At 43.4% G+C, this 26,297-nt stretch overlaps 1 protein-coding gene across 1 annotated transcript; it reads right to left on the reverse strand.

The window, feature by feature from the left end:
- Positions 1-1,713: 1,713 nt before the first annotated feature.
- On the reverse strand, positions 1,714-24,734 carry LOC136525622 (U-box domain-containing protein 70-like). The gene is made up of 10 exons (XM_066518550.1): positions 24,349-24,734; positions 24,189-24,259; positions 23,123-23,358; positions 6,626-6,711; positions 6,143-6,366; positions 5,994-6,060; positions 5,337-5,453; positions 4,177-4,620; positions 3,894-3,997; positions 1,714-2,128 (listed from the first exon to the last, which is right to left on the reverse strand). Exons 1-10 carry the CDS (start codon positions 24,523-24,525, stop codon positions 1,714-1,716), a joined length of 1,941 nt encoding a protein of 646 aa, XP_066374647.1. The 5' UTR covers positions 24,526-24,734.
- Between the last annotated feature and the right edge of the window lie 1,563 nt (positions 24,735-26,297).

Here is a 26,297-nt window from a genome sequence, read left to right on the forward strand (position 1 = left end):
CCAAACACGAGTTGGCCCAGAGTGCTGGCCGCGTCCTCGCTCAGCATTTGTACACCGGAGTTCTAGTTCCTCACTCCATCAAAAAGTTGATAACACTAGTTGTGGCTCCTCAGTAGTACTGTACACTTGTACATGTCTAGATTTCAAAGCTAACTAGTACCACTGTGCATAAAAGAGCAGAAAGCTCGGCCACATTGACAACAAAAATCTGCCAAAATACAGCATATGGAACAGGAGTACCACCTAGCTAAACACTAGGCCTAAACCCTAAATTACTCCTAGCTACATGCCTTGGGACACTGTTACACGTTGAATGTTAGTACAACTGTACTGGCGATAACATTTTTTTTTCTTTGAGATGTACAGTACTTACTGGTGATAGCTGTTGATGTCTTGATGAGCAACAAAATTAGTAGACGTTACGCGGCAATTCAATTTGTCACGAGTGAGGACCACAATCCACAAGACTTTGGTAGTAGAGGCACCGTACTGGTACTTTGGGAGGCCAGAGAAGCACGCAGCAGCAAGCCAGCAACCAAAAGTGTCAGATTCAGAACAGACTGGCCATTCTCTGCTGCTGCTGGAGCCACTCCTGGTCCAGGATGGTTGGATGGCAGAACGAAGCGCCTTGTTGGATCGTTCATGAGCTCCTGAAAACATGCACACGAGCAGTGGTTATTCGTCAGACCAAGCTATGATCACGTGTTACTCGAGTTTCACAGAGTAACAAAGCAAATGGCACATTCTGCTCAGGTTTCAGTTTCTTCAGTGCTAAAGTTCACTGTTCACGAACAGAAAAGAAAAAAAAAGGTGTCTGACAATAGTGAAAAAAATATCGGTTTTTATATCCACCTGAAATATTTGGCAAATGAAACATGACGGTTTTTGCAGGTTCCATCCAACGCTGATCGAGGATAGGGCGGTGAAGAAGATAATGTTGCTGTTGCGCGCTGAAAGAAGAAAGATGAGGACGGCACCTCCGGCTCAGCTCTGTGCAGGTGCAGCTGAGACCAAGGCGTGCTAACTCGCGGCTGGACGTGCACATCAGGCCACTCTCCTGATGAGATACAGATACTCCAGCAACTATCTGAGTTCAGGTCGCCTTTCCCTTTCTCCATCACATCGCATCGCATCCTCCCCCACAATCTTCTTTCTTTATACCATCAGGTGGCTGCTTTCCTGTCAAAAGACCAACATCGGAGCTAGGTGTCAGGTCTCCAGTGGCAAGGAAGAATTCCGGGTCCATGCCATGCACAAGGGGATTCCCGCTGTATCATTGGTGCTGGACTGGACCAGGAGGGCAGGAGGGGAGAGATACCCAAGTCACTATAAGCTTACTAAGTTTGCATCGAGAAGGATGTTGACTGGCTTGAGATTTCCATGAACAGCTGGGTGAGAGGTTCAATCTTGTTCTTGTGCAGAAAGATCAGGGCTCAACACATCTCTGCAATAATTCCGATGCGAATTTTTTTACTACTCAAACAATTGTCCTTGGATTTGGATATCAGCACGTGGAAATCTGCAGTCCATGTGCCAAAACTATGAAGTAGGATTTTTTTTTAAAAAAAAATTTACTACTACTATTGATTTCTTTTAAATTACATAACTTCTTCATTTTTGTTGTGGCTCATGTTCCTTTCCATATCTAGCCTGCCCCAACTTGCTCAGGACTAAAAGGTTTTGTTGCTCTCGACATTGCGAACTGGAAAGGAGCTAGAGATCAACCACCTTTTCTAGTTTGATATAAAATGAGTTGAGTGGACTGTCAGGTTTCAACACCTTTGTTGCAACAGCCATGTTCCCCAGGATACTTCTGTATGCACATCTAAACCCACTTTCTCCTATCTGTTCAGATAATGAAAACTCACAATGCACTGATTCAACCAAAGCTGAAAGCATCTGGCCTCTTTTCTGACGTAACTCTTCAAACTCACGGTTGCACGGTCCCTCATGTAGCACCTGGCCATGATCAGATAGAAGCCAGTCATATTGTCCTCTGGAGTCAGAGAGCTGATCTTGTAGATGATCATTGGCTTTCCAAAGTTCCTGTGTGACCTCATCTTGTTGTTTTTGTAAGTTGTGCCAGCTCCTGTCGTACCACTGAAAGATATTCCTCCATTTCTCTAGCCTGAAAAAAAGAAACAAATAAGTATTTGACCATTCTCATTCATTATATCGAGATACGCGATTTAGAGCATCTCCACACCAGACTGGTAATAATCTATATATGCATGTGATAGGAACCGAGGTTCCTCCTCTGACCGAGCGTAGGTTGTAGCGGTGAGTGATCGGGGGTCGAGGCTTAAACCGCGATGGACCACGGCGGGGCACCGTGATCTCGCGAAGGGAGAGGGTGGCTGGCTACAGTACCGGCGCTACAGTGCCACAGTTTTGTTCACGGAAGAGAGAAGGCGGCTAGGGTTTCTCCCGGCTCCCTGAGGACCGGAAACAATAATTGTTTTTGCTTAATTTCCTCAATAGAGTTTACAGGTATTTATATGTCTCTGAATAATAATAGAAAATAACTCTAATATTATGTAAAATATGATAAATATGGGCCTTGAGCCCCCTAACCCGCCGGCATCCTCTAGCCACTGCTGGGCCTTCGCCTGGAGTACTGGATGCCGGTCATAACAGCATGTGTTAGGTATCCTAATATTATTTTTGTGGATATTGGGAGAGCTGTTACAGCAGTACCGGTAAATAACCAATCATGTGATGTATCCGGGTTCAACCGTGCAAACTGAAATTAGTTGGTCCACTAAAATATATGAGACTTTTCCCTGTGTGCCCTTATAAAAGATCGTAATTCCCTGTGTGCCCCTGAAAAAATTCAGCGGTCTTCAGCGCCACTACTCCAACTTTTTCGTGTCATCCATGCCACTTCCGTCAGTTTGGGCTCTAACGCCGTTAAACTGTAGGTGTGAAAAGACGAAAATGCCCTTAAGTTCAAATATGTTATTAATTTTTTTTGGGCATCTTAACGACTTCAAATGAAAAAACTCAAAACTAGAAAGTTGTAGATCTCGTCGAGATCTATAATTTTCATATAAATTTTTTTTTCATTTAATTTCGCAAAAAAAAATAATATGATTTTTCTAAGATATATTAATCATATCAAATCATATTTTTTTGCGAAATTAAATGAAAAAAAAATTATATGAAAATTATAGATCTCGACGAGATCTACAACTTTCTAGTTTTGAGTTTTTTCATTTGAAGTCGTTAAGATGCTCAAAAAAAATTAATAACATATTTGAACTTAAGGGCATTTTCGTCTTTTCACACCTGCAGTTTAACGGCGTTAGAGCCCAAACTGACGGAGGTGGCATGGATGACACGAAAAAGTTGGAGTAGTGGCGCTGAAGACCGCTGAATTTTTTCAGGGGCACACAGGGGATTACGATCTTTTATAAGGGCACACAGGGAAAAGTCTCAAAATATATAACTTTATACATGTTCCTAAGTTCCTTGAAGGTGTTTGACATCATCATCAAGACAAGTGTCTGTTGGCAGCTAACTTGGGGAATATCGGGATGCTTGTCGATCGACAAGTCTGTAAGCTGAACTGGCGCTGCCTTCGATCAACGAAGTTGTAGGTACGGTACTCTACCACCAAATTGTTCGAGAAAAAAAGGTCGACTACTTCTTGGCAGCTACAGTACAAGGAACAAAGGTGCTATTTCCTCTTCTACGCTTGCTAAGCAGGGCTCAGGGCATGCAGGAGTATGTTAACAACACTAGCTACGTTATGACGGTTACATGGTAGATAGTACACAGTTACAGCTAGTTAAATCTTGAAGCTGTACGGGAGGCAGCAGTTGATGAGCAACTAATAGTGGAGTAATTCAACTCGTGCGTAGTGGTGGTCCGGTGGAGAAGCAACACAGTACTGGTACTTGAGGTGGTGGTGGAGAAGCACGCAGCAATCCAACAGAGAACAGACTACAAGGCCATTTATTACAAGGTGAGGATGCCTCACTCTACTCAGGATAACCTGCAGCAGGAATCCAAAAAAAGCCATACATCATTTCATTAATGGGCAAATGTCTTTTCAAAGATTTTTTTTTATAAAAAAAATAGTTTCAGCTGCAAGCTTCAAAGGAGCTACAGACCAAGCACCTTTTTAGTTGACAAAGACAAAGTGGGATTTCAGAATGGGTAGAGGTTGCCTACCTCTTGCTCAAACTGTGATTGCCCCTGTAAACCATCAGGTTTCAACACCTTTATTGCAACCGTCATGTTCCGGAGGGTACCTTTGTACACACAGCCAAACCCACCTTCTCCAATCTTAAGTGAACTACTGAAATTGTCAGTAGCATGCTCCAGTTCAGACGATGAAAACTCACAGTGCATTGCTGTAACCAACACTGAAAGCATCTGGCCTCTTTTCTGATGTAACTCTTGAACCTCACGGACAGCATGATTCCTCTCGTGTAGCAAGCAATCATGCTCTGATAGAATCCGTTCATATTGTCCTCTGGATTCAGAGAGCTGACCTTGCAGATGCTCATTATCCATGTTTGCCTTCAGAAGTTTCTCCATTACCTCATCATATTGTTTCTTAAGTCGTTCCGACTCTTGCTGTACTCCAGAAAGATATTCCTCCATTGTTCTAGCCTGCAGATTATTATTATTTTTTAAAAATGGTCAGTCATTCATATTATTAAGATAAGATAATCTATAGCTTCAATAACATCAACAGCCAACAAACTTTGTCAAGATAACCTGCTAATATGTTTTTTTTGGATAAAAATATATTCATAAGACAGTCATAGCAATTCAACTGCAAATACAGTGGCAGTGCTCTGTTCCAAGCTTGCCCAATGCTTGGAGAAAGAGCACCATAAGTCGTAATAGAATATCTTTGTTCTCTACTCCACATGAGATTTTTTTTTCTCGAGTATTGCAGGATAGCTACATATCATTGCATTAAATATATAAGAGTACTAAATCCAGCCGCCAGCCATCATACAGCACTAGCACTACTGCAAAAAAACAAAAACACACACACTCTACATGATAATACTATTGGGAAAATAAATGAATAAAAAAAGGGCGTACCCAGTGCAGAGAGCTCCCGCTCTGTGCGGGGTCTGGGAAAGGGTGTTAGTGGCAAGCCTTACCCTCGCCTGTGCAATGCGAGGAGACCACGACTCAAACCCGGGACCTTCCGGTCACAGGCGGTAAGACTCTACCGCTTGTACCAGGCCCGCCCTTCAGGAAAATAAATGAATGCATGGTGATATTTTAGCTTCTAATCCAGAGTATAACTTTTAGCCACAAAAATAATTACAATGATTATAGTTTCAAGTGAATCATAGCTATAAGTTTACCATTCTTTCTGATTCAATACGCTTCAAACGCTCGTCAGAAGCTTCCTTCTTGAGTATTGTAGCTTGTTCTGTTGCTTTTCGAAATTTAAGCAGGTCATTTTCTGATTGGAAATTTCCCTGAAAGGACCATTAAAATACTATCATTTAGTATAGTGCTATTTAATCGGAAAATTGAATCCTTCCTAAAAATAGCTTTCACTTTAACTCCATAAGTGAATGTTGCCCCTCGACTACTCTTTGTAGACCTACTTGAGCTTAGGGCATGGTGGAGTCAAGGTAAGGGCATAAAACAACCAATTGTGCATTAAAACACATTGCCATGCAACCACCATTTGTGCATCAGTTATACATAAGCTCGAGCAGATCAGAAACAGATAAATAGAAGAAAGTATGTGGATGGAAGTGGGTGTGTGAAAATACAAGTGACAAGGTACTGCTTTATGATCCCAATAGAACCTGGGTTTTAAGTGCTCCTTCTTAAGTTGCACGTTGCTAGTAAAAGTACAGTTTCTGTGTTACTCAACAGTCAACATGTGTTGCACTAAGGATTACTAGCCACAGTAAACCAGACAAAAAAGTCATGTAGTACGCAAGAATAATACAAAACAAGCAATCATGGAAATGGAAGACTCTTCCGAAGAGAGGAACTAGACTTGCCAACATCTCTTTCAAGTCCTCAAGCTCAACATCACCCCCATTAGCCCTCTTAATGCATGCTGCACATCTAATTCAACCAAACACGATATCAATTTAGATTATGTCATGTCTCATAATTCAAGAAGGGCAGAAGAGAACTGCAAAGCTACCTTCTTAAGCCATCAAGAACCTCCAGATTATTTGGGTCACACCTCAAACCCTCTAGGTAAGTTGCCATAGCATTTTCATAATTTTCCATCAGGAACTGAACTTTAGCTTTACGCACATAGCCCTTTAGAAAAGTTGGATCCAGTTCAACACATTTCTGTGCATCCTCAAGATCTTGAGGGTAAGCTCCCAGATAGATGTGGCATTGAGCTCTGTTGCTAAATGCCTGAAAAATCAGTCATAAATAACAAAATTAATTGCTACAACCAGGAGTGCCAAAGAAAAAGGGGCCAGCTCCAGAACATGCCTTTACAGTGAACAATGCATGCCAAATATGACTGATTATAGATGACATTGTAGTTTTTACCAATGTAAATCTAATTTATCAGAAAAGTTTCTAATCTCAGAAAAAGTACTACTTTACTAAGGATCTGGAGTTACTGTTTCTTGAGAAGGAAAATGAGGGGAATGATAAATATGCTTACTTTTGGATCCTTTGGGTTCGTTTTCGTAGCTCGTGTGTAGTGTATTGCTGCTTCATGGTATTGCTTCTGCTTGAACAATTCATTGCCTGCAGCGTTTGTACACAGTAAGCAGAGGTACATCGCAATGGCATATAACTATAAAGGAATTGGATATCTAATGATAAAAAATACAGATTACTAGGAGAAGCATCTACTCGTCCATTTCTTTTGTGCTCTGTCGTTCATTCACATGGGAAGTGGTAACCAGCAGAGTAGCAAAGTTCTAGGCCTAATCCACACAAAAGTAAATGGAACTTTCTGAGAGTATTGTCGCCCCAAAATCTGTGTTTCCTTTGTGATTGATAAACAAATGCAGTCCACCAACATTATCTAATTCCTTATGGGGGAATTCCCTTTGTGCCATTAAAAAAGATCGTAATGCCCTGTGTGCCTCTGGAAAAGTTCAGCGGTCTTCAGCGCCACTACTCCAACTTTTTCGTGCCCTCCATGCCACTTCCGTCAGTTTGGGCTCTAACGCCGTCAAACTGCATGTGTAAAAAGACGAAAATACCCTTAAGTCTAAATATGTCATTAATTTTTTTTGAGCATTTTAACGACTTCAAATAAAAAAACTCAAAACTAGAAAGTTATAGATCTCGTCGAGATCTATAATTTTCATATAAAAATTATTTTCATTTAATTCGGCAAAAAAATATAATTTTTCTAAGATATATTAATCATATCAAATCATATTTTTTTGCGGAATTAAATGAAAATAATTTTTATATGAAAATTATAGATCTCGACGAGATCTACAACTTTCTAGTTTTGAGTTTTTTCATTTGAAGTCGTTAAGATGCTTAAAAAAATTAATGACATATTTAGACTTAAGGGTATTTTCGTCTTTTCACGCCTGCAGTTGGATGGCGTTAGAGCCCAAAGTGACAGAAGTGGCATGAAGGGCATGAAAAAGTTGGAGCAGTGGCGCTGAAGACCGCTGAACTTTTCCAAAGACAAACAAGAGATTGCGATCTTTTTTAATGGCACACAGAAAATTATCTCTTTTATCTAATTGCACATTTCTGTAACACCCTAGGTGTTTGGCTTCTACAAAAGTGCATTTCATTATTAAACATATGCATCATCCATGTCACCATGCCATTGTCACTGAAACATACATATGCAACATTCGCAAATTCTGATTGTTTCATACTTGATTTGCTTGAAAATGGTAGTAGTGCAACATGTGAATGCAACATGAGTTTCTCATACCTTGAAACATGGCAACATGGTAGTAATGTGATAAGTATAAAATAACAACAAAGTCATGAAACATGTGAAACATTGCATTGCAACATTTGGGTGAATTGCTAACAATTGTGTAAAGTGGTTGATCATGGTCTAATACACCTTAATTACACTTAGGGTAATGGTTTGGACATTGTTCATGTAGATCAAAATGACAAAATTGCCCTTAAGTGGAGGTTTGACTTGAAATGACCCCTAGAGTGTCACTGTTTGACTGATTCAAAAGACCAGCTTAGAGACCTTGCATGGCTGTGCACTCTTTACCAAAGTTGTAGCTAATTTATCAAGGAACAAAAGTTGTTTTATGATCATCTCATGAAAATGGCTAGAACATGCTCAAACATGGCCCACAAGTCAGAATTTCATGCTGATTTCATACTTAGAATTTTTCTAAGTCCTGAAGTTGAGTTATAGTGTCGTGTACCAATGTTTGGAGACTTGTATCTTCCTAACCAGGCCGAACCAACTCGTGCTCCAATTGAAGAAGTTGTAGTACTCACTTAGGTCTTCAATTTTGTTAACTAGACCATGAACCAGATCGCCACCATTTGGGAGTTACGGATCGTTGAAGTCGCGCTGTCAGGCGTAGTCGTTGAACACTGAATCACCGTTTCAGAAAACGGTCAGAGCTCGCCGTGGCCGACCGGCGCAGGAGCTGCTCACCGCGTGGCGCGCATGCTCTGCCGAAGCCTCCACGTCGCGCGTCCAAGCTCCAGAAGAAGGCTAGCGCCTGCCCAACACACTCGTCAGCTCTATTTGCTTCTCTCTCGCCTCCACCGTGCAGCGCCGAGCCACTGCAGCTCCGCCATTGCCGGCCAAGCCTTCGCTCTCGCCTAGATCACGCGCCTTTGCAAAAACGCGTTGCCCAGCTCGCCTAGAGCCTCGCCGTGATCCCCTCTACCACCTCCACCATTCAATCGAGTCAATTGAGTCTTGGTAAGCGTGTATTCGTCGTTCCTTCCACCGCCGCCATGGCTGACCTCGTCGGAGTTGGCGCTCCACGCGGCCAACTGCCACCGTAGCCTTACCGTCCCTTCTATCCCTTGCGCTAGCTAATATATGTGACGCTGAAGCTCGTCATGTAGACCACTAGGGTCGTAGCACCGTCGTCTCGCCGAAGCCGGCCATGCCATGGCCGTGCGCCGCCATGGTCGTCACCACCCCCAGTAGCCGCAGCAACAGTTTTGATTGAGGGTACCGCTAGATGCGCATGGACGAGGTGAACATTGTAGTACTGCTGGACTCGCCGGGGAATCGCCGGCGACGAGCTCCGCCGCCGCCCTTTTCTTCCCCCTGTTTCTCTCGCTGACGCGTGAGCCCCTTTTGTCAGTCGTCGAGGCTGAGGCGGGAGCCAGCCTAGGCTACGCCGTATTTGGGCCGCGCCAGCGCGTGTGCTGTGGGCCGCCGGATCTGTTCGGGCCGGCCCAGCAGTAGAGTAGGGTTTCAAATTTATTTTTGGTTTATTCTTTTCACAAATTTGTGTATAGATTCAAAAATATGCATCTCCTAGTTGGTAGCTTCAAATGATGTGGTTCCAATTTTGTTGAGTTCATGATAATGTCTAGTTGTTATTAAAAATATAAATTATGCTATGTTCTGTTATGAAATATGGAGTTGCTAATTATTTCTTTTAATCATGAAGGAAATAGGGATAATTATATCTTTTTCTATGTAGCTCCAAATGGCATGAAATTTTTATGGTGTACTACTCATATCATGAATAGCTTGTAGTTAAATTTTCATATATTTTGGACACTGTATGTAGGAGATAGAAAATTATCTTGTTTGCATGGGTGGATCTTGTGTGAATTTTCATAATTTTTCTATAGATCCAGTAAGGGTAAAATTTGGTGAGTGCTATAATGATGCTAGGAAAAATTAGAAATCTGTTGCTTGACACTTTTCAATAGGGTTTCCTAATTATGCTAAAAATAGACATGCCACTTGTTATTTTGGGTACAGCAAGTTCTGCTTGCCCAATGGCTTTGAAATTTTTATGGTAGTCTATGTGAAGCATGAGATAGCTACTGTAATTTTTGTAGATATTTATGAATAGTTTTACTATATATCGCTTTAATCACCTAATTAACTAAATAAATTAGAAAAGGATATTAAATAATTTATTTAGAAGTTGGCACTATACTTTCTAGTGTTCCTCTGGTATGTGCAACAAGTTGGTAAACTTGGTTTGGTCAAATTATGCTTTTGCGTCATCATTAAATAATTAAGTTAGTAATTCTGTTATTTCTGGACAGATTCTAGGTTTACTGGAATTCGATTTGGTTAACATAAGAATCATGCTTTGATGTTTACAAATGATTTATAGAGAATTTCGTTAGCTTTCCATAATGTCCTCATGCAAGTCATTTGGATTTATAAAACTCTGGTTATGATTGAATTAAGGAACTACTCGTTGCATGTAAAACCTTAACTTTAATTTAAGTATGCCTTAAATATTTCCTAAACTTGTGGTAATGTTCCTAGGTGTTAGGCCTTTCACTGAAGATGAGCATCTTTATATTAGGTTATGCAAGTTAGGTAAGTTGATCTTGTTCTTCAAGTTAAGTTAGATACTTGTTTTAAAAGTGATTTGAATAGAACTATTCTTACTCGGTAAACGAGTGTCCAGTGATGCTTTCGTAAACACTTACTGTGATTCATTCATCATGAGCATCATGTCATTTCTTATGTATCCATGATATTTATCTTGTGCATCGGCATGCAATAGGTGTACCGGAGGGTGTGACACTGCTGGAATTCGAGGAACCGAGTGAGCAGCAGCAACCAACACCGGAGGTTTAGGAGGTGCAGCCCTCAGGAGAGGTGCCAGACGAGGTCACCGTTGAGTGCCCGGATCACCGTCCGTGCAACTTTGTGAAAGATAAGCCCTGGAGCATATTAACCCTCCTAATTTCTGAAATGCAGTTAAAGTATTATTGTTACATATATATATTGTTGCATTAAGTTTAGGTGTTGGATGCAAACACTTGCTGCATTAGTTATCCAATCCTTGTCCAGATATTGTTACCCTGAATCCTATGTAGCTCAGGCTCGTGTAGTGCTTAGCCCTGCTTAAACACGGTAGAAGTCAGGTGATTTCCTGTCACCTGCGAGATATAGGAAGATACATATGGCACGGTTGGCTATATTTGCTATCGTGGAAAAGAACCAGTCTTAATTTGAAATGAAGACCGGACGGAGACTTGCCGGTTTGCAGTGACTCCGTCTGTGTCGATTAAGGACTGAATCTTGGAGCCTTTCCTGTTCATATTGAACGCATGCCTCTCTCTTAGTTGGCCGGGTCCGAAGACCGACCGCGAAGTCGAGTAGCTCACCTCAGGCTGGGAGTCGATAAGTATAAAGTGCGCATCGAAAGGAAGCCGTAGGCGTGAGTCCAAGGGCAGGTGATTTAAAAGTCCTGATCGTCCTAGTAGAAGGGTAATCCCTGAGAGTGCTGGCGCTGATCGAACCCACGAATTTGGTTCCTGAGTTGTCCCAAAGGTGACCCACGGCTACCCTTGCTAAGTATGCCAGGGTGAGAGTTAGGAATACCCCTCAGCTGAGTTATAATTCGATTCGAGTCGCCGTCTCTCCCGGTTAGTGAGAACTTGATGGGCTTATCTCTAAAGTAGATACACTAAATAACCTAATGGTTCAGAAATGATGATATGACGATGACAGCCTTATTATACCTGCTATGGTTAATATTGTTTGCTCCTAATAAGTGAGTGCTCTAGTACAGGTGCAAATCTAGTGGACAGGTAAATGATGATAACTTGATGCAAAGTTTAAATTGGTTACTATATTCATAAGCTCTTTTATGCAACTGTGTCCAGCTAGCCCACCTCATAAGCCTTGCATGACCCTTGGTGTCTTTTATTTCTGGTTTTGACAGGTAAGTCTAGCTGAGTACCTTCTCATACTTAGGGTTTATCTCCCACCTGTTGCAGATGACCAGTTCTACTTTGGTTGCTGCAAGTATTGCCTTCTCTCGGCTGGGGATAAAGACTAGACCGTTGGGCGCGGTCTCTACTAGTTCTCATACCTAATGATGCTTTTGTGGGAAATGACTCAGATCTGGCAATGTATTTGAAACTATGAAGTTATGTACTAAACTATGTTGCTTCCGCACATTCGAACTTGGTTTGTAATATTTTATTTGAACTCTGTTGGATGTAATCCGAATGCTACTTGTGAAATATTGTAACGGATGATGTGTTCTGTTGAATCACTATGGTCTTAGTTTGTATGTCAAAAGTTGGTTGAAATCCTTTGTGATTTCCGGACTACCGGGATTATGGGAGCTTAAGTATAGGAACTTGATCACTTCGGTGATAGTTTTTGTACTTACGTTCTTATGATTTGGTCAGTTCTGTTACAGCTGGCATCAGAGCAAGATTCGACACTAAACATGTCATTTAGGTATTTAAAACAAAAGTATTTGTGAAAATCCTAAATTAAAATACTAAGTATTGCCAGTGGTCATATCCCTTATGCCCAAATAAGGACTCTTAGGTGGCTTATTAAAGTACTAACTTGGGGGTTCCTACTTGTTTCTGTTTTATTGTCCATATGGCGTGCTATTGTATGGATGCCATCCGCTTGGGTGGTAATGTATGGATCAAAATACATCTACGCTCTGGTAAGTGGGAGTTGTGAGAGCATGACCGTCCAACCGTCGGTCTAGGGGAGAGTAGTTGTGGTTGCTCGTATACTTACATGTTCAATCATGTATCTATGAGAGTACTTAAATGTGGGTATCTCTGACGGGTAGCTGTGATACTAGAGTATATGCATCGGTGGATGTATGTATGAAAGTATTTAGTTTACGTGCCTTTTTGGGAAATTATTGGGCTTAAATGAAATTTTCTGCAGGTACACTAACAACGTATCGTTGTAGATCGACTAGCTATCGTATACGAGAGAATGTATGTATGCCATCGTATATTTTGCTAGCCTTTAAATTTTTCTAGGTTTGTGAGGATGTACGGATCGTGCATGCATCATGTTCAAGCATACATGGCATTTCTTGCATTACTCCCTCCTTTAAAATATGATTGTCCCGACTAATTAAATTTCGTATCCCTTAAATGATTCTCCCCTTACGTTGCAACTTTTTGCTACAGATGGCGCACACGAAACTCACTGCTCGCAAGTCCGCTGGCGGCAGGGCGCCTCGTCACCATTTAGCTCCTCGTGAGCCCTGTCCTGAGCCTACGGAGGGGGAAAGGCTAAGGACAGAGCTGGCCCGGGTGACTGCTGAGAGGAATGTAGCTCAGCACCGTTTGGAGCAAGTAACATAGGAATGGAACTAAGAGACCCTAGAGGTTTAGAGGTTGATAGTTGTTCACCGCAACTGTGAACATATGTTGATTCATGTGATGAACCAACGGAATGAAGCCTGGCACGAAGAGAATGTGTTGAGAGCATGATAGGTGGAGCTAGAGCAGCAGTTGGCAGTTGCCGAAGAGTACAATGACCATCTCCATGAGGAGGTTCACCTGTTACACAATCAGCTTCACCCTCTCCTACCACCTGATGATGAGGATGAGATGGGCTCTGGTGTCATCATGGCTGAAGATGATGATGGCATTGAGGTCAATGGACCTGAGGACATTCCACCTGATGAGGAGGAAGATGAGGAGTTAGAGCCTGCTAGTGATGAAGATGGAGGAGAGATCTTCAACACTGACTCCGAGAACAATGCGTAGTTTAGCTTACTACTTAGCTAATGTGCTAGAGCTAGTCTTTTGTTGATCATCATGCATGAACGAGTAGCTTTGTAATAAGTTAATCGTTGGTATGTAATATTGGACCCTATGTTATTTTGGACGAAAGTTTGGAACCACTATGGCTTGGATGTAACCTATCAAACGTGTTATGCTCCACGTATGTGAGCTTTTGCTGAATTTTGTCTTTGCGGTCTATGGATCTCGTTGTTGGTTAAGTTCATCGCATTTATGTGTCAATTGATGCGTTTGATGAGTTGTGTGATTGTGATGAATGATTGTGCCTCTGTTGATTATATAAATGCATTCTCTCCAATGGAATCAGTTTGACATAATTATACAATTCATCTACAAAAATTTCCACATCGTCAGTGCTCATTGGCTATACATTTTGCAGATGGCTTATAACCTTCGTCGCGGTCGTAGCATGGGAGATGAGGAACAACCACCTCCTCCATCACCCACACCAGCTGAGCTAATGCAGACAGTTGTTGAAAGTCAGCGCATGCTAGCTGAGGTGATGCGCTATATGGCTAACCGTGATGACCGACATGTCTGCCAGGGACCCAAGCCGAACTAGTATAGCAGCTTTAAGGACTTCATGGACACAAAGCCTCCTATCTTTCGTGAGGCAGAAGAGCCATTACAAGCTGATGAATGGTTGAGCACAATAGAGCAAAGGTTTGGATTGCTTCGATCGATAGAAGGTATAAAGGCCTCGTATGCAGGACACCAGCTCCAAGGCCCTATAGGCATCTGGTGGACCCATCACAGGACCACCTTCCCTGCAAATGTTGAGATAGTTTGGGACCAGTTCTAGATAGCTTTTTGAGGACATTTTATCCCTCCTGGTCTCATGGCCATTAAGCATACCGAGTTTATGAAGCTAACCCAAGGCAACAAGAGTCTTAATGAATACCTCCAGGCATTCAACAACCTAGCAAGGTATGCTCTTGAGTTCATCGATACTGATGCCAAAAGAATAGCTAGTTTCAAGAGGGGACTTTCCCCTAAACTAATGAAGTCTATGGGCAACTGCAAGTGTGTCACCTTCAATGAGTTTATCAGTGACACCCTGACTCAGGAGAATAATGATAAGGTATATGCTGCTTCCAAGACCCATAAAAAGAAACTTTGAGGCAGGTGCTTCTCAGTCCAAAGCATTAGTGGTATCCAAGACCCAGTATCGTCCACCCAATGCTAATGTCCGGTACCGCCCACCTCAGAAGAAGAACCAAGCTAAAACCGGTTTCTGCAAGGGGTACACAATTTCCTTGCCAAAGAATACCTCTAGGCAGGGCAGCTTCAATGTCCCGCCAGTAAACAGGCCATGCTAGAACTGTAACTAGCCTGGTCATTGGGCAAATAAGTGTCCCTATCCTTCCAAGCAGAATGCTCAGAGAAACGTTCGTTAGGGGCATGTTCACTACACTATTGTGGAGGAAATTCCTGCTGGTGAAGTGGTCACCGCTGGTAAGTTCCTTATTAATGATCACCCTGCAGTTGTGCTCTTTGATTCGGGTGCTTCACATTCCTTTGTGAGTTCTACTTTTGCGTCTATGCATAAGATGAATGTGATTACAATTGTCAAGGGTGGTTATTGTATTAGTGCTGCTGGAAATAATATCCTGACTAACCAAGTAGTTAAAGATGTAAAGATTAAGATTGGGGATCGAGAGTTCCTTATGGATCTTGTAGTTCTACCGGGGGTAGGAATCGATGTAATCCTAGGAATGAAGTGGATGAGCGAGAATGGAGTGTTGATCGATACATCAACCCGTGTGGTAATGTTGAGGGATCCTGTGGATAAGGGTTTTCTAGTGCAGTTACCTCATGATATCTCTATCCACAATACAGCCAATGCTACCCTAGCCAAAGCCATTGAGGATATACTAGTTGTCTGTGAGTTTCCAGATGTCTTCCCTGATGACTTGCCTAGATTGCCTCCGGACCGTGATGTAGAATTCAAGATAGAACTCATTCTGGGTATGGCTCCTATTTCTTGAAGGCCCTATAGAATGCCGCCCAATGAGTTGGCTGAGCTGAAGAGTCAGTTAAATGAGCTATTAAAGAAAGGTTTGATTTGGCCTAGTTCTTCTCCTTGGGGTTGTCCAGCTATATTTGTGAAGAAGAAGGACGAGTCTCTACGCATGTGCGTGGATTATCGCCCCCTTAATGTTGTTACCATCAAGAACAAATACCCTCTTCCTCGCATCGATATTCTGTTTGATCAGCTCTCCAAAGCTAAGGTATTCTCCAAGATCGATTTGAGGTCTAGCTACCATCAGATCAAAATTTGTCCTAAAGATATACCTAAGACAACTTTCTCTACTCGGTATGGCTTGTTCGAATACCTTGTCATGTCCTTTGGGTTGACAAATGCTTCGGCACACTTTATGTACCTGATGAATTCAGTATTCATGCTGGAACTGGACAAATTCGTCATCGTGTTCATTGATGATATCCTTGTATATTCTTAGAATGATGAAGAGCATGCTGAACATCTAAGAATTGTTTTAACTCGGTTACGTGACAATCAGCTTTATGCTAAGTTCAGCAAGTGTGAATTCTGGTTGAACAAGATACCTTTTCTAGGTCATGTGTTATCTGGAGATGGAATTTCGGTTGACCCTACTAAGGTGCAAGAAGTCCTAGAGTGGAAGGCACCTACTACGGTCATAGAAGTCCGAAGTTTCCTAGGTTTGGCTGGCTACTATCATCGCTTTATCCCGGATTTCTCAAAAATCGCCAAGCCCATGACTCGACTACTTCAAAAGGATGAGAAGTTTGTGTGGACTCTGAAGTGTGAAGAGGCTTTCCACACTTTGCGGACCTTACTAACCTCTACTCCTGTATTGGCACAACCTGACATCGAGAAGCCTTTTGATGTCTATTGTGATGCATGTGGCACCAGTTTGGGGTGTGTTCTTATGTAGGAGGGCCGAGTCATTGCTTATGCTTCACGCCAGCTTTGAAAACATGAAGTCAACTATCCTACCCATGACTTAGAGCTGGCCGCGGTTGTTCATGCCCTGAAGATTTGGAGACATTACTTGCTGGGTAATGTGTGCAACATCTATACTGACCATAAAAGTCTCAAGTACATCTTTACTCAACCCGAGTTGAACATGCGTCAACGATGATGGTTAGAATTAATCAAAGACTACAACCTTCAAGTGCCCTACCATCCTGGTAAGGCAAATGCAGTTGTTGATGCCTTAAGCAGAAAGACCCATTGCAATTCCTTAGTTAGTGAAGACTTTCATCTGGCACATCTCCTTCATCCTATAGTACTCCACAATATCACTGTGGATTGCTCTCTTAGAAGTCAAATTATCGAACTCCAGAAGACTGATGTGGGTGTGTTTCATATCAAGCGGAAGATGAAAGATCAGGAGACCAAGCACTTTAGGGTCGATGACAAAGGAATTCTCTGGTTTAATGATAGGCTTGTAGTACCCAAAGACAAAGAACTTAGAAATCAAATTATGGCTGAAGCCCATTCTTTTAAATTGTCTATCCATCCTGGTAGCAGTAAAATGTATCAAGATCTCAAGCTGTATTATTGGTGGACCAAGATGAAGAAAGAAATCACAGCCTACGTGGCAAGGTGCGATAACTGTTGCAGAGTCAAGGCTATTCACATGAGGCCTGGATTATTGCAGCCACTCTCTATTCCTGGCTAGAAGTGGGAAGAAATTAGCATGGATTTCATTGTTGGATTACCCACTACCAAAAAGGGTTGTGATTCCATCTGGGTTATCGTAGATCATCTAACTAAATCCGCTAATTTTATTCCGGTCAAGTCTACCTATCCCCCTCACAATTATGCTGAGATTTACTTTCAACAAGTGGTACATCTCCATGGTGTACCCAAATCCATTATTTCAGATAGAGGACCGCAATTCACGGCTCACTTTTGGGAGTGCTTACATTAGAATCTTGGCACTTATTTAATCTGTAGTTCTGCCTACCATCCGCAAACATCAGGATAGACTGAGCATGTTAATCAAATTCTTGAAGACATGCTTAGAGCTTGTCTTATCTCTTGCAAAGGCTCTTGGGAGGAATGGTTGCCTCTCGCTGAATTCTCTTATAACAACAGTTATCAAGAGAGTATCAAAATGGCTCCTTTTGAAGCTCTTTATGGCCGCAAGTGTAGAACTCCTTTGAACTGGGTGGAACCCGGAGAAAGAAGATTCCATGGTATTGATTTTGTAAAAGAAGCCGAAGAGCAAGTCCAAACTATACAGAAGAATATGACTACCGCTCAGGCTAGACAAAAGAGCTATGCTGATAAGAGAAGAAAACCTATTGAGTTTGAAGTAGGTGATCATGTGTATCTGAAGGTATCCCCTATGAAAGGAGTAAAACGTTTTGGAATTAAAATGAAGCTTGAGCCTCGATATGTTGGACCTTATCGCATTATCGAGAAAAGTGGAAGAGTAGCCTATAAACTCGATCTACCACGTGAAATGGGAGCTATATTCTCGGTATTCCATGTGTTCCAGCTGAAGAAGTGTCTCCGTATTCCCAAGGAAAGAATAGCAACAAGGAAAGTTAACTTGAAATCTGATCTTTCTTATGAGGAGAAGCCCGTGCAAGTTCTAGATACTCAAGAAAGAGTGACTCGTACACGAGTAGTTAAGTTATACAAGGTAGTTTGCAGTAATCATAGTGAACGGGATGCAACCTGGGAGCGGGAAGATTATTTAAAGGAAAACTATCCGGCTTTCTATACTGATTGGTACGCTTTCCAAATCTCGGGACGAGATTTTTCTAAGGGGGAGGGCTGTAACACCATAGGTGTTTGGCTTCTACAAAAGTGCATTTCATTATTAAATATATGCATCATCCATGTCACCATGCCATTGTCACTGAAACATACATATGCAATATTCGCAAATTCTGATTGTTTCATACTTGATTTGCTTGAAAATGGTAGTAGTGCAACATGTGAATGCAACATAAGTTTCTCATACCTTGAAACATGGCAACATGGTAGTAATGTGACAAGTATAAAATAACAACAAAGTCATGAAACATGTGAAACATTGCATTGCAACATTTGGGTGAATTGCTTGTTTTGTTGTTTCATCACATGTGATCATTTGAAATGGTATAACAATTGTGTAAAGTGGTTGATCATGGTCTAATACACCTTAATTACACTTAGGGTAATGGTTTGGACATTGTTCATGTAGATCAAAATGACAAAATTGCCCTTAAGTGGAGGTTTGACTTGAAATGACCCCTAGAGTGTCACTGTTTGACTGATTCAAAAGACCAGCTTAGAGACCTTGCATAGCTGTGCACTCTTTACCAAAGTTGTAGCTAATTTATCAAGGAACAAAAGTTGTTTTATGATCATCTCATGAAAATGGCTAGAACATACTCAAACATGGCCCACAAGTCAGAATTTCATGCTGATTTCATACTTAGAATTTTTCTAAGTCCTGAAGTTGAGTTACAGTGTCGTGTACCAATGTTTGGAGACTTGTATCTTCCTAACCAGGCCGAACCAACTCGTGCTCCAATTGAAGAAGTTGTAGTACTCACTTAGGTCTTCAATTTTGTTAACTAGACCATGAACCAGATCGCCACCGTTTGGGAGTTACGGATCATTGAAGTCACGCTGTCAGGCGTAGTCGTTGAACATTGAATCACCGTTTCAGAAAATGGTCAGAGCTCACCGTGGTCGACCGGCGCAGGAGCTGCTCACCGCGTGGCACGCATGCTCTGCCAAAGCATCCACGTCGCACGTCCGAGCTCCAGAAGAAGGCTAGCGCCTGCCCGACGCACTCGCCAGCTCCATTTGCTTCTCTCTCGCCTCCACCGTGCGCAGCGCCGAGCCGCTGTAGCTCCGCCATTGCCGGCCAAGCCTTCGCCCTCGCCTAGCTCACACGCCTTTGCAAAAACGCATTGCCCAGCTCGCCCAGAGCCTCGCCGTGATCCCCTCTACCACCTCCATCGTTCAATCGAGTCAATTAAGTCTTGGTAAGCGTGTATTCGTCGTTCCTTCCACCGCCGCCATGGCTGACCTCACCAGAGTTGGCGCTCCACGCGGCCAACTGCCACCGTAGGCTTACCATCCCTTCTATCCCTTGCGCTAGCTAATATATGTGACACTGAAGCTCGTCATGTAGACCACTAGGGTCGTAGCACCGTCATCTCGCCGGAGCCGGCCATGCCGTGGCCATGCGCCGCCATGGTCGTCACCACCCCCAGTAGCCACAGCAATAGCTTTGATTGAGGGCACCGCTAGATGCGCACGAACGAGGTGAACATCGTAGTACTGCTGGACTCGCTGGGGGAGTCACCGGCGACGAGCTCCGCCGCCGCCCTTTTCTTCCCCCTGTTTCTCTCGCTGACGCGCGGGCCCCTTTTGTCAGTCGCCGAGGCTGAGGCGGGAGCCAGCCTAGGCTACACCGTGTCTGGGCTGTGCCAGCGCGTGTGCTGTGGGCCGCCGGATCTGTTCGGGCCGGCCCAGCAGTAGAGTAGGGTTTCAAATTTATTTTTGGTTTATTCTTTTCACAGATTTGTGTATAGATTCAAAAATATGCATCTCCTAGTTGGTAGCTTCAAATGATGTGGTTCCAATTTTGTTGAGTTCATGATAATGTCTAGTTATTATTAAAAATATAAATTATGCTATGTTCTATTATGAAACATGGAGTTGCTAATTATTTCTTTTAATCATGAAGGAAATAGGGATAATTATATCTTTTTCTATGTAGCTCCAAATGGCATGAAATTTTTATGGTGTACTACTCATATCATGAATAGCTTGTAGTTAAATTTTCATATATTTTGGACACTGTATGTAGGAGATAGAAAATTATCTTGTTTGCATGGGTGGATCTTGTGTGAATTTTCATAATTTTTCTATAGATCCAGTAAGGGTAAATTTGGTGAGTGCTATTCTTATGCTAGAATGATGCTAGAAAAAATTAGAAATCTGTTGCTTGACACTTTTCAATAAGGTTTTCTAATTATGCTAAAAATAGACATGCCACTTGTTATTTTGGGTACAACAAGTTCTGCTTGCCCAATGGCTTTGAAATTTTTATGGTAGTCTATGTGAAGCATGAGATAGCTACTGTAATTTTTGTAGATTTTTATGAATAGTTTTACTATATATCGCTTTAATCACCTAATTAACTAAATAAATTAGAAAAGGATATTAAATAATTTATTTAGAAGTTGGCACTATACTTTCTAGTGTTCCTCTGGTATGTGCAACAAGTTGGTAAACTTGGTTTGGTCAAATTATGCTTTTGCATCATCATTAAATAATTAAGTTAGTAACCCTGTCATTTCTGGATAGATTCTAGGTTTACTGGAATTCGATTTGGTTAACGTAAGAATCATGCTTTGATGTTTACAAATGATTTGTAGAGAATTTCGTAAGCTTTCTATAATGTCCTCATGCAAGTCATTTGGATTTATAGAACTCTGGTTATGATTGAATTAAGGAACTACTCGTTGCATGTAAAACCTTAACTTTGATTTAAGTATGCCTTAAATATTTCCTAAACTTGTGGTAATGTTCCTAGGTGTTAGGCCTTTAACTGAAGATGAGCATCTTTATCTTTGGTTATGCAAGTTAGGTAAGTTGATCTTGTTCTTCAAGTTAAGTTAGATACTTGTTTTAAAAGTGATTTGAATAGAACTATTCTTACTCGGTAAACGAGTGTCCAGTGATACTTTTGTAAACACTTACTGTGATTCATTCATCATGAGCATCATGTCCTTTTTTATGCATCCATGATATTTATCTTGTGCATCGGCATGCAATAGGTGTACTAGAGGGTGTGACACTGCTAGAATTCGAGGAACCGAGCGAGCAGCAGCAGCCGACACTGGAGGTTCAGGAGGTGCAGCCCTCAGGAGAGGTGCCAGACGAGGTCGTCGTTGAGTGCCCGGATCACCGTCCGTGCAACTTTGTGAAAGGCAAGCCCCGGAGCATATTAACCCTCCTAATTTCCGAAATGCAGTTAAAGTATTATTGTTACATATATATTGTTGCATTAAGTTTAGGTGTTGGATGCAAACACTTGCTGCATTGGTTATCCAATCCTTGTTCAGATATTGTTACCCTGAATCCTATGTAGCTCAGGCTCATGTAGTGCTTAGCCCTGCTTAAACACGGTAGAAGTCAGGTGGTTTCCTGTCACCTGCGAGATATAGGAAGATACATATGACACGGTTGGCTATATTTGCTATCATGGAAAAGAACCAGTCTTAATTTAAAATGAAGACCGGACGGAGGCTTGCCGGTTTGCAGTGACTCCGTCTATGTCGATTAAGGACTGAATCTTGGAGCCTTTCCTATTCATGTTAAACGCATGCCTCTCTCTTAGTTGGCCGTGTCCGAAGACCGACCGCGAAGCCAAGTAGCTCACCTCAGGCCGGGAGTCGATAAGTATAAAGTGCGCATCGGAAGGGAGCCGTAGGCGTGAGTCCAAGGGCAGGTGATTTAAAAGTCCTGATCATCCTAGTAGAAGGGTAATCCCTGAGAGTGCTGGCGCTGATCGAACCCATGAATTTGGTTCCTGAGTTGTCCCAAAGGTGACCCACGGCTACCCTTGCTAAGTATGCCAGAGTGAGAGTTAGGAATACGCCTCAGCTGAGTTGTAATTCGATTCGAGTCGCCGTCTCTCCCGGTTAGTGAGAACTTGACGGGCTTATCTCCAAAGTAGATACACTAAATAACCTAATGGTTCAGAAATGATGATATGATGATGACAGCCTTATTATACCTGCTATGGTTAATATTGTTTGCTCTTAATAAGTGAGTGCTCTAGTACAGGTGCAAATCTAGTGGACAAGTAAATGATGATAACTTGATGCGAAGTTTAAATTGATTACTATACTCATAAGCTCTTTTATGCAACTGTGTCCAGCTAGCCCACCTCATAAGCCTTGCATGACCCTTGATGTCTTTTATTTATGGTTTTGACAGGTAAGTCTAGCTGAGTACCTTTTCGTACTCAGGGTTTATCTCCCACCTATTATAGATGACCAGTTCTACTTTGGTTGCTGCAAGTATTGCCTTCTCTCGGCTGGGGATGAAGACTAGACCGTTAGGCACGGTCTCTACTAGTTCTCGTACCTAATGATGCTTTTATGGGAAATGACTCAGATCTGGCAATGTATTTGAAACTATGAAGTTATGTACTAAACTATGTTGCTTCCGCACATTCGAACTTGGTTTGTAATATTTTATTTGAACTCTGATGGATGTAATCCGAATGCTACTTGTGAAATGTTGTAACGGATGATGTGTTGTGTTGAATCACTATGGTCTTGGTTTGTATGTCGAAAGTTGGTTGAAATCCTTCGTGATTTCCGGACTACCGGGATTATGGGAGGAACTTGATCACTTCGGTGATTATTTTTGTACTTACGTTCTTATGATTTGGTCGGTTCTGTTACAATTTCCCTACTCAACAATGACTTAACCGAGCAACACCCAAACCTTTCTCGCGGTGTTGGTCGGCCATCTCCTGATCCAATCGTTCCTGCTCCTCAGGCTCCTTAACTACCACCGCCTTGTTGAGCTTCTCGTGTGTCTCCTCACAGTAATGCTCGGTGAGCGATTGCTCCAGGGCCCTGATCGCCGATGCGTAATCTCCGGAGCAGGCCGCGAGCTCGAGCAGCGCCGACGGCATCCGGGACAGCGCCTTCGCGACCAGCTTATTGTCAGTGCCGGTCCTAGGATTTTATGGGCCCTCTGACGATCTCATCGTAACGGCCTCTCTTGACTATGTATAAAATCTTATAATATATAGGCATTAATTTTACTTGTAAAATAAAAGCAAATTCAATAACATATTTTTAATTTAACATGTCTAATAATTATCGAGGAACAATATAGATTAAGCAATATATTTACAGATGTATAATAATTATCGAGGAACAATGTAGATTAAAAAAAACAATATATTCGTTTTCTTTTCTCATCCATGACAAATGTTTCTTAGGTAAGATTCTAAAATTCTAACACCTAAATTAGAAGAAAAATATGACTATATAGGTACAAAGTACTAGAAGTCTAGAATACTATACAAATAATTAATTTGGATTAAAAATAAAAAGGAAAAAAATACCTTGGGCCTAAACAATTGATCGGTGATCGCAATTCGTAAGAAGCCAAGAATCAAGATGTCGTCGTCGTGGAGCCCTGCCTGGTCATCGTCCTCGTGCGCCGTGTCCGTGTCTCCAGTAGTCTAGCTCTTCGTGGCGACGTGGCTCGCTAGCTCCACGTGTGTAAGGCGCACATCGCGAACTCACGATCAGAGTGTGATGTGTGCAACGTGACTCCTCGCCTCCTCTCTACCCGTAGGCCATGGGAAAAGGAAACTAGGAAAGAAATATCGATATTGTCTTTTTGGGCCATCTGGCCAGTTCTACGTCTCTCTTCTGATTAGTTTGTTAATGCCTAATAAACTATAGGACCTGAGGGTTTGTATACCTAGGTTTGGGCCCTCCTCCGCTTGGGCCCTCGACCGTCGCACCTCCTGGCCTACCCCTTGGGCCGACACTGCTTGTTGTCGGCGCTGAGGTCCCTGCCGCGCTTCATCGCCTCGTCGCAGTCCCTCGCGCACTCTTTATACTGAAAATGCTCCAAATCGTCAGCCGCCGCGTCACTTGCGAGGGTATGTATTATGGAAAGGGGGGTGGGGGTGAGGGTGGGGGAGAGACCTTGCCCAAGCGGAAGTAGGCGGCGGCGCGGTTAGTAAGGAAGGAGATGTCTCTGGGGTCGAGGAGCGCGCCGCGGGTGTAGTGCTCGACAGCCGTCTCGAGGAAGGACTTGCGGTAGGCGTCGTTGCCGGCCTCCTTGGCGCACCGCGCCTCCTCCACCCGCTCGTCCGCCTCCATGGCGTGACTGACTCCCCAACGGATGGCCGATGCGGTGGCGCTACGGCGACTGCGAGCGCATTTGGTCTTTGCCCGTGGGCCGCGGCTTGCGGTGGCGGATGGCGGGCTTACGGCTGCCGGTGGTGGCGACTATGGGGGGACGACTTGACGAGATTTCGGCCGGTGCAAGGGGAGCATCTCTCACTCCTCTTGTGTAGGGGATATTTAACTTTTTACCATCATAACGGATGGCCACTCCTCGAATAGCAGGTTTAGAATTGACGCTACGATTTTAGCAGCTGAGAGAGAAAAACGATACATTTTTACCACAATTGCTAGCGTGGCACACTACCTTAGCTGGCCAGCGTGGCAGGCGAAGAGAAAATGACCGCCCCTGCCCCTGCCCTCTCTATCCCTCCCCACGCGTGGCCCGGCCCACTCCAGCTCGCCCTTCCGCTCCTCCTTTCTTCTTCCTCCCGCTCTGCTCGCCGACGTTGCCACCCAACGCCGCCGCACACCCCGAGCCATGTCCTTCCCGAGCACCTTAGCGCTCCTCCTCCCGACCTCCCCCCCGTTCTCCATGACTCGCAGGCCAGGCGGCACCCGTCGGGAGCTCGGTCCAAGGGCCGCGACGCGCGATGGGGTGGGTTGCGCGGTTCCTGACGGCGGCGGCGTTCCTGGCCGCGGGGGTCCTCTTCGCGCCCGACGCGCTGCCCCTCGGCGGCTCCGGTGCCGCGGCGGCCGCGAGGCTGGTCCACATCCTCGCCTTCGCCACCGCCTGGGGTGCGGGGCTCTGGGTCACCTTCATCGGCGGCATCGGCATGTTCAAGTAAGCAAAGCACTAAGCAAGCAAAGGGGAGGACATGGCTCGTGGTGGGGGGCGGCGTTGGGCGCGGCGGGGTGTGCGGCGGCGTTGGGTGGCGGCGTCGGCGAGCAGAGCGGGAGGAAGAAGAAAGGAGGAGCGGAAGGGCGAGCTGGAGTGGGTCGGGCCACGCGTGGGGAGGGATAGAGAGGGCAGGGGTAGGGGCGGTCATTTTTCCTTCGCCTGCCACGCTGGCCAGCTGAGGTGGCGTGCCACGCCAGCAATTGTGGTAAAAATGTATCGTTTTTCTCTCTCAGCTACTAAAATTATAGCGCCAATTCTAAACCTGCTATCGGAGGAGTGGCCATCCGTTATGATGATAAAAAGTTAAATATCCCCTTATGCAGCGGTTTGGTTTCCGTCTCTGTCAAGTGCCCAAGTAGGACACCAGGATTGAAGGTGGGCCCCACCTTATAGTGCGCTGACAGTCTGCCACTGCCACGAACCCACGAGTGCAGTTGAGGAAGAATTTGATTTTTTTTAAATCTTTTAAAGGATAAGAATTTGACTTTTTCAACATAATCCACTTGAGCCAGCTAGGATCAGTAGCTTGACTTTATTCTGAAGGCCTTATGACGTACTCCGTATGTCAGTGTGTACAGTGGGAGAGCACGTGTCCTTGAAAAAAAAAATTGTGCTCCTTGTCTACATGCCTCTCCTCATAGCACTGGACATTCGGACAACGGTGCCAAGACCAAGAGTCCGGCAAGACCTCAAACTGTTTGTTTCGTTGAAAAGTCGGATTAAAAAATACTGTTCCCTCGTAGCACCGGACATTCGGACAACGGTGACCAAGAGTCCGACAAGGCCTCAAACCGCCCAAAGGACCCTTTCATTTCGCTGAAAAGCCATGCTAAAAAGTACTGTTGTGAGAAAAAAACACTATACCATTGATGATAGACATTGTGGATTCTCTGACTCGCTAAAGAAA

Source organism: Miscanthus floridulus, chromosome 19 (assembly GCF_019320115.1).
Source record: "Miscanthus floridulus cultivar M001 chromosome 19, ASM1932011v1, whole genome shotgun sequence".
NCBI lineage: Eukaryota > Viridiplantae > Streptophyta > Magnoliopsida > Poales > Poaceae > Miscanthus > Miscanthus floridulus.

What these genes read in the sequence shown, in the direction of transcription:
- LOC136525622 (XM_066518550.1), bottom strand. Translation starts at nt 24,525, where the DNA reads ATGGAGGCGGACGAGCGGGTGGAGGAGGCGCGGTGCGCCAAGGAGGCC. An exon ending in CGACCAACACCGCGAGAAAG is followed by an intron (nt 6,712 to 23,122) that starts GTTTGGGTGTTG and finishes CAAACGCTGCAG; the next exon opens with GCAATGAATTGTTCAAGCAG. An exon ending in AGGACTTGAAAGAGATGTTG is followed by an intron (nt 5,454 to 5,993) that starts GCAAGTCTAGTT and finishes TGGTCCTTTCAG; the next exon opens with GGAAATTTCCAATCAGAAAA.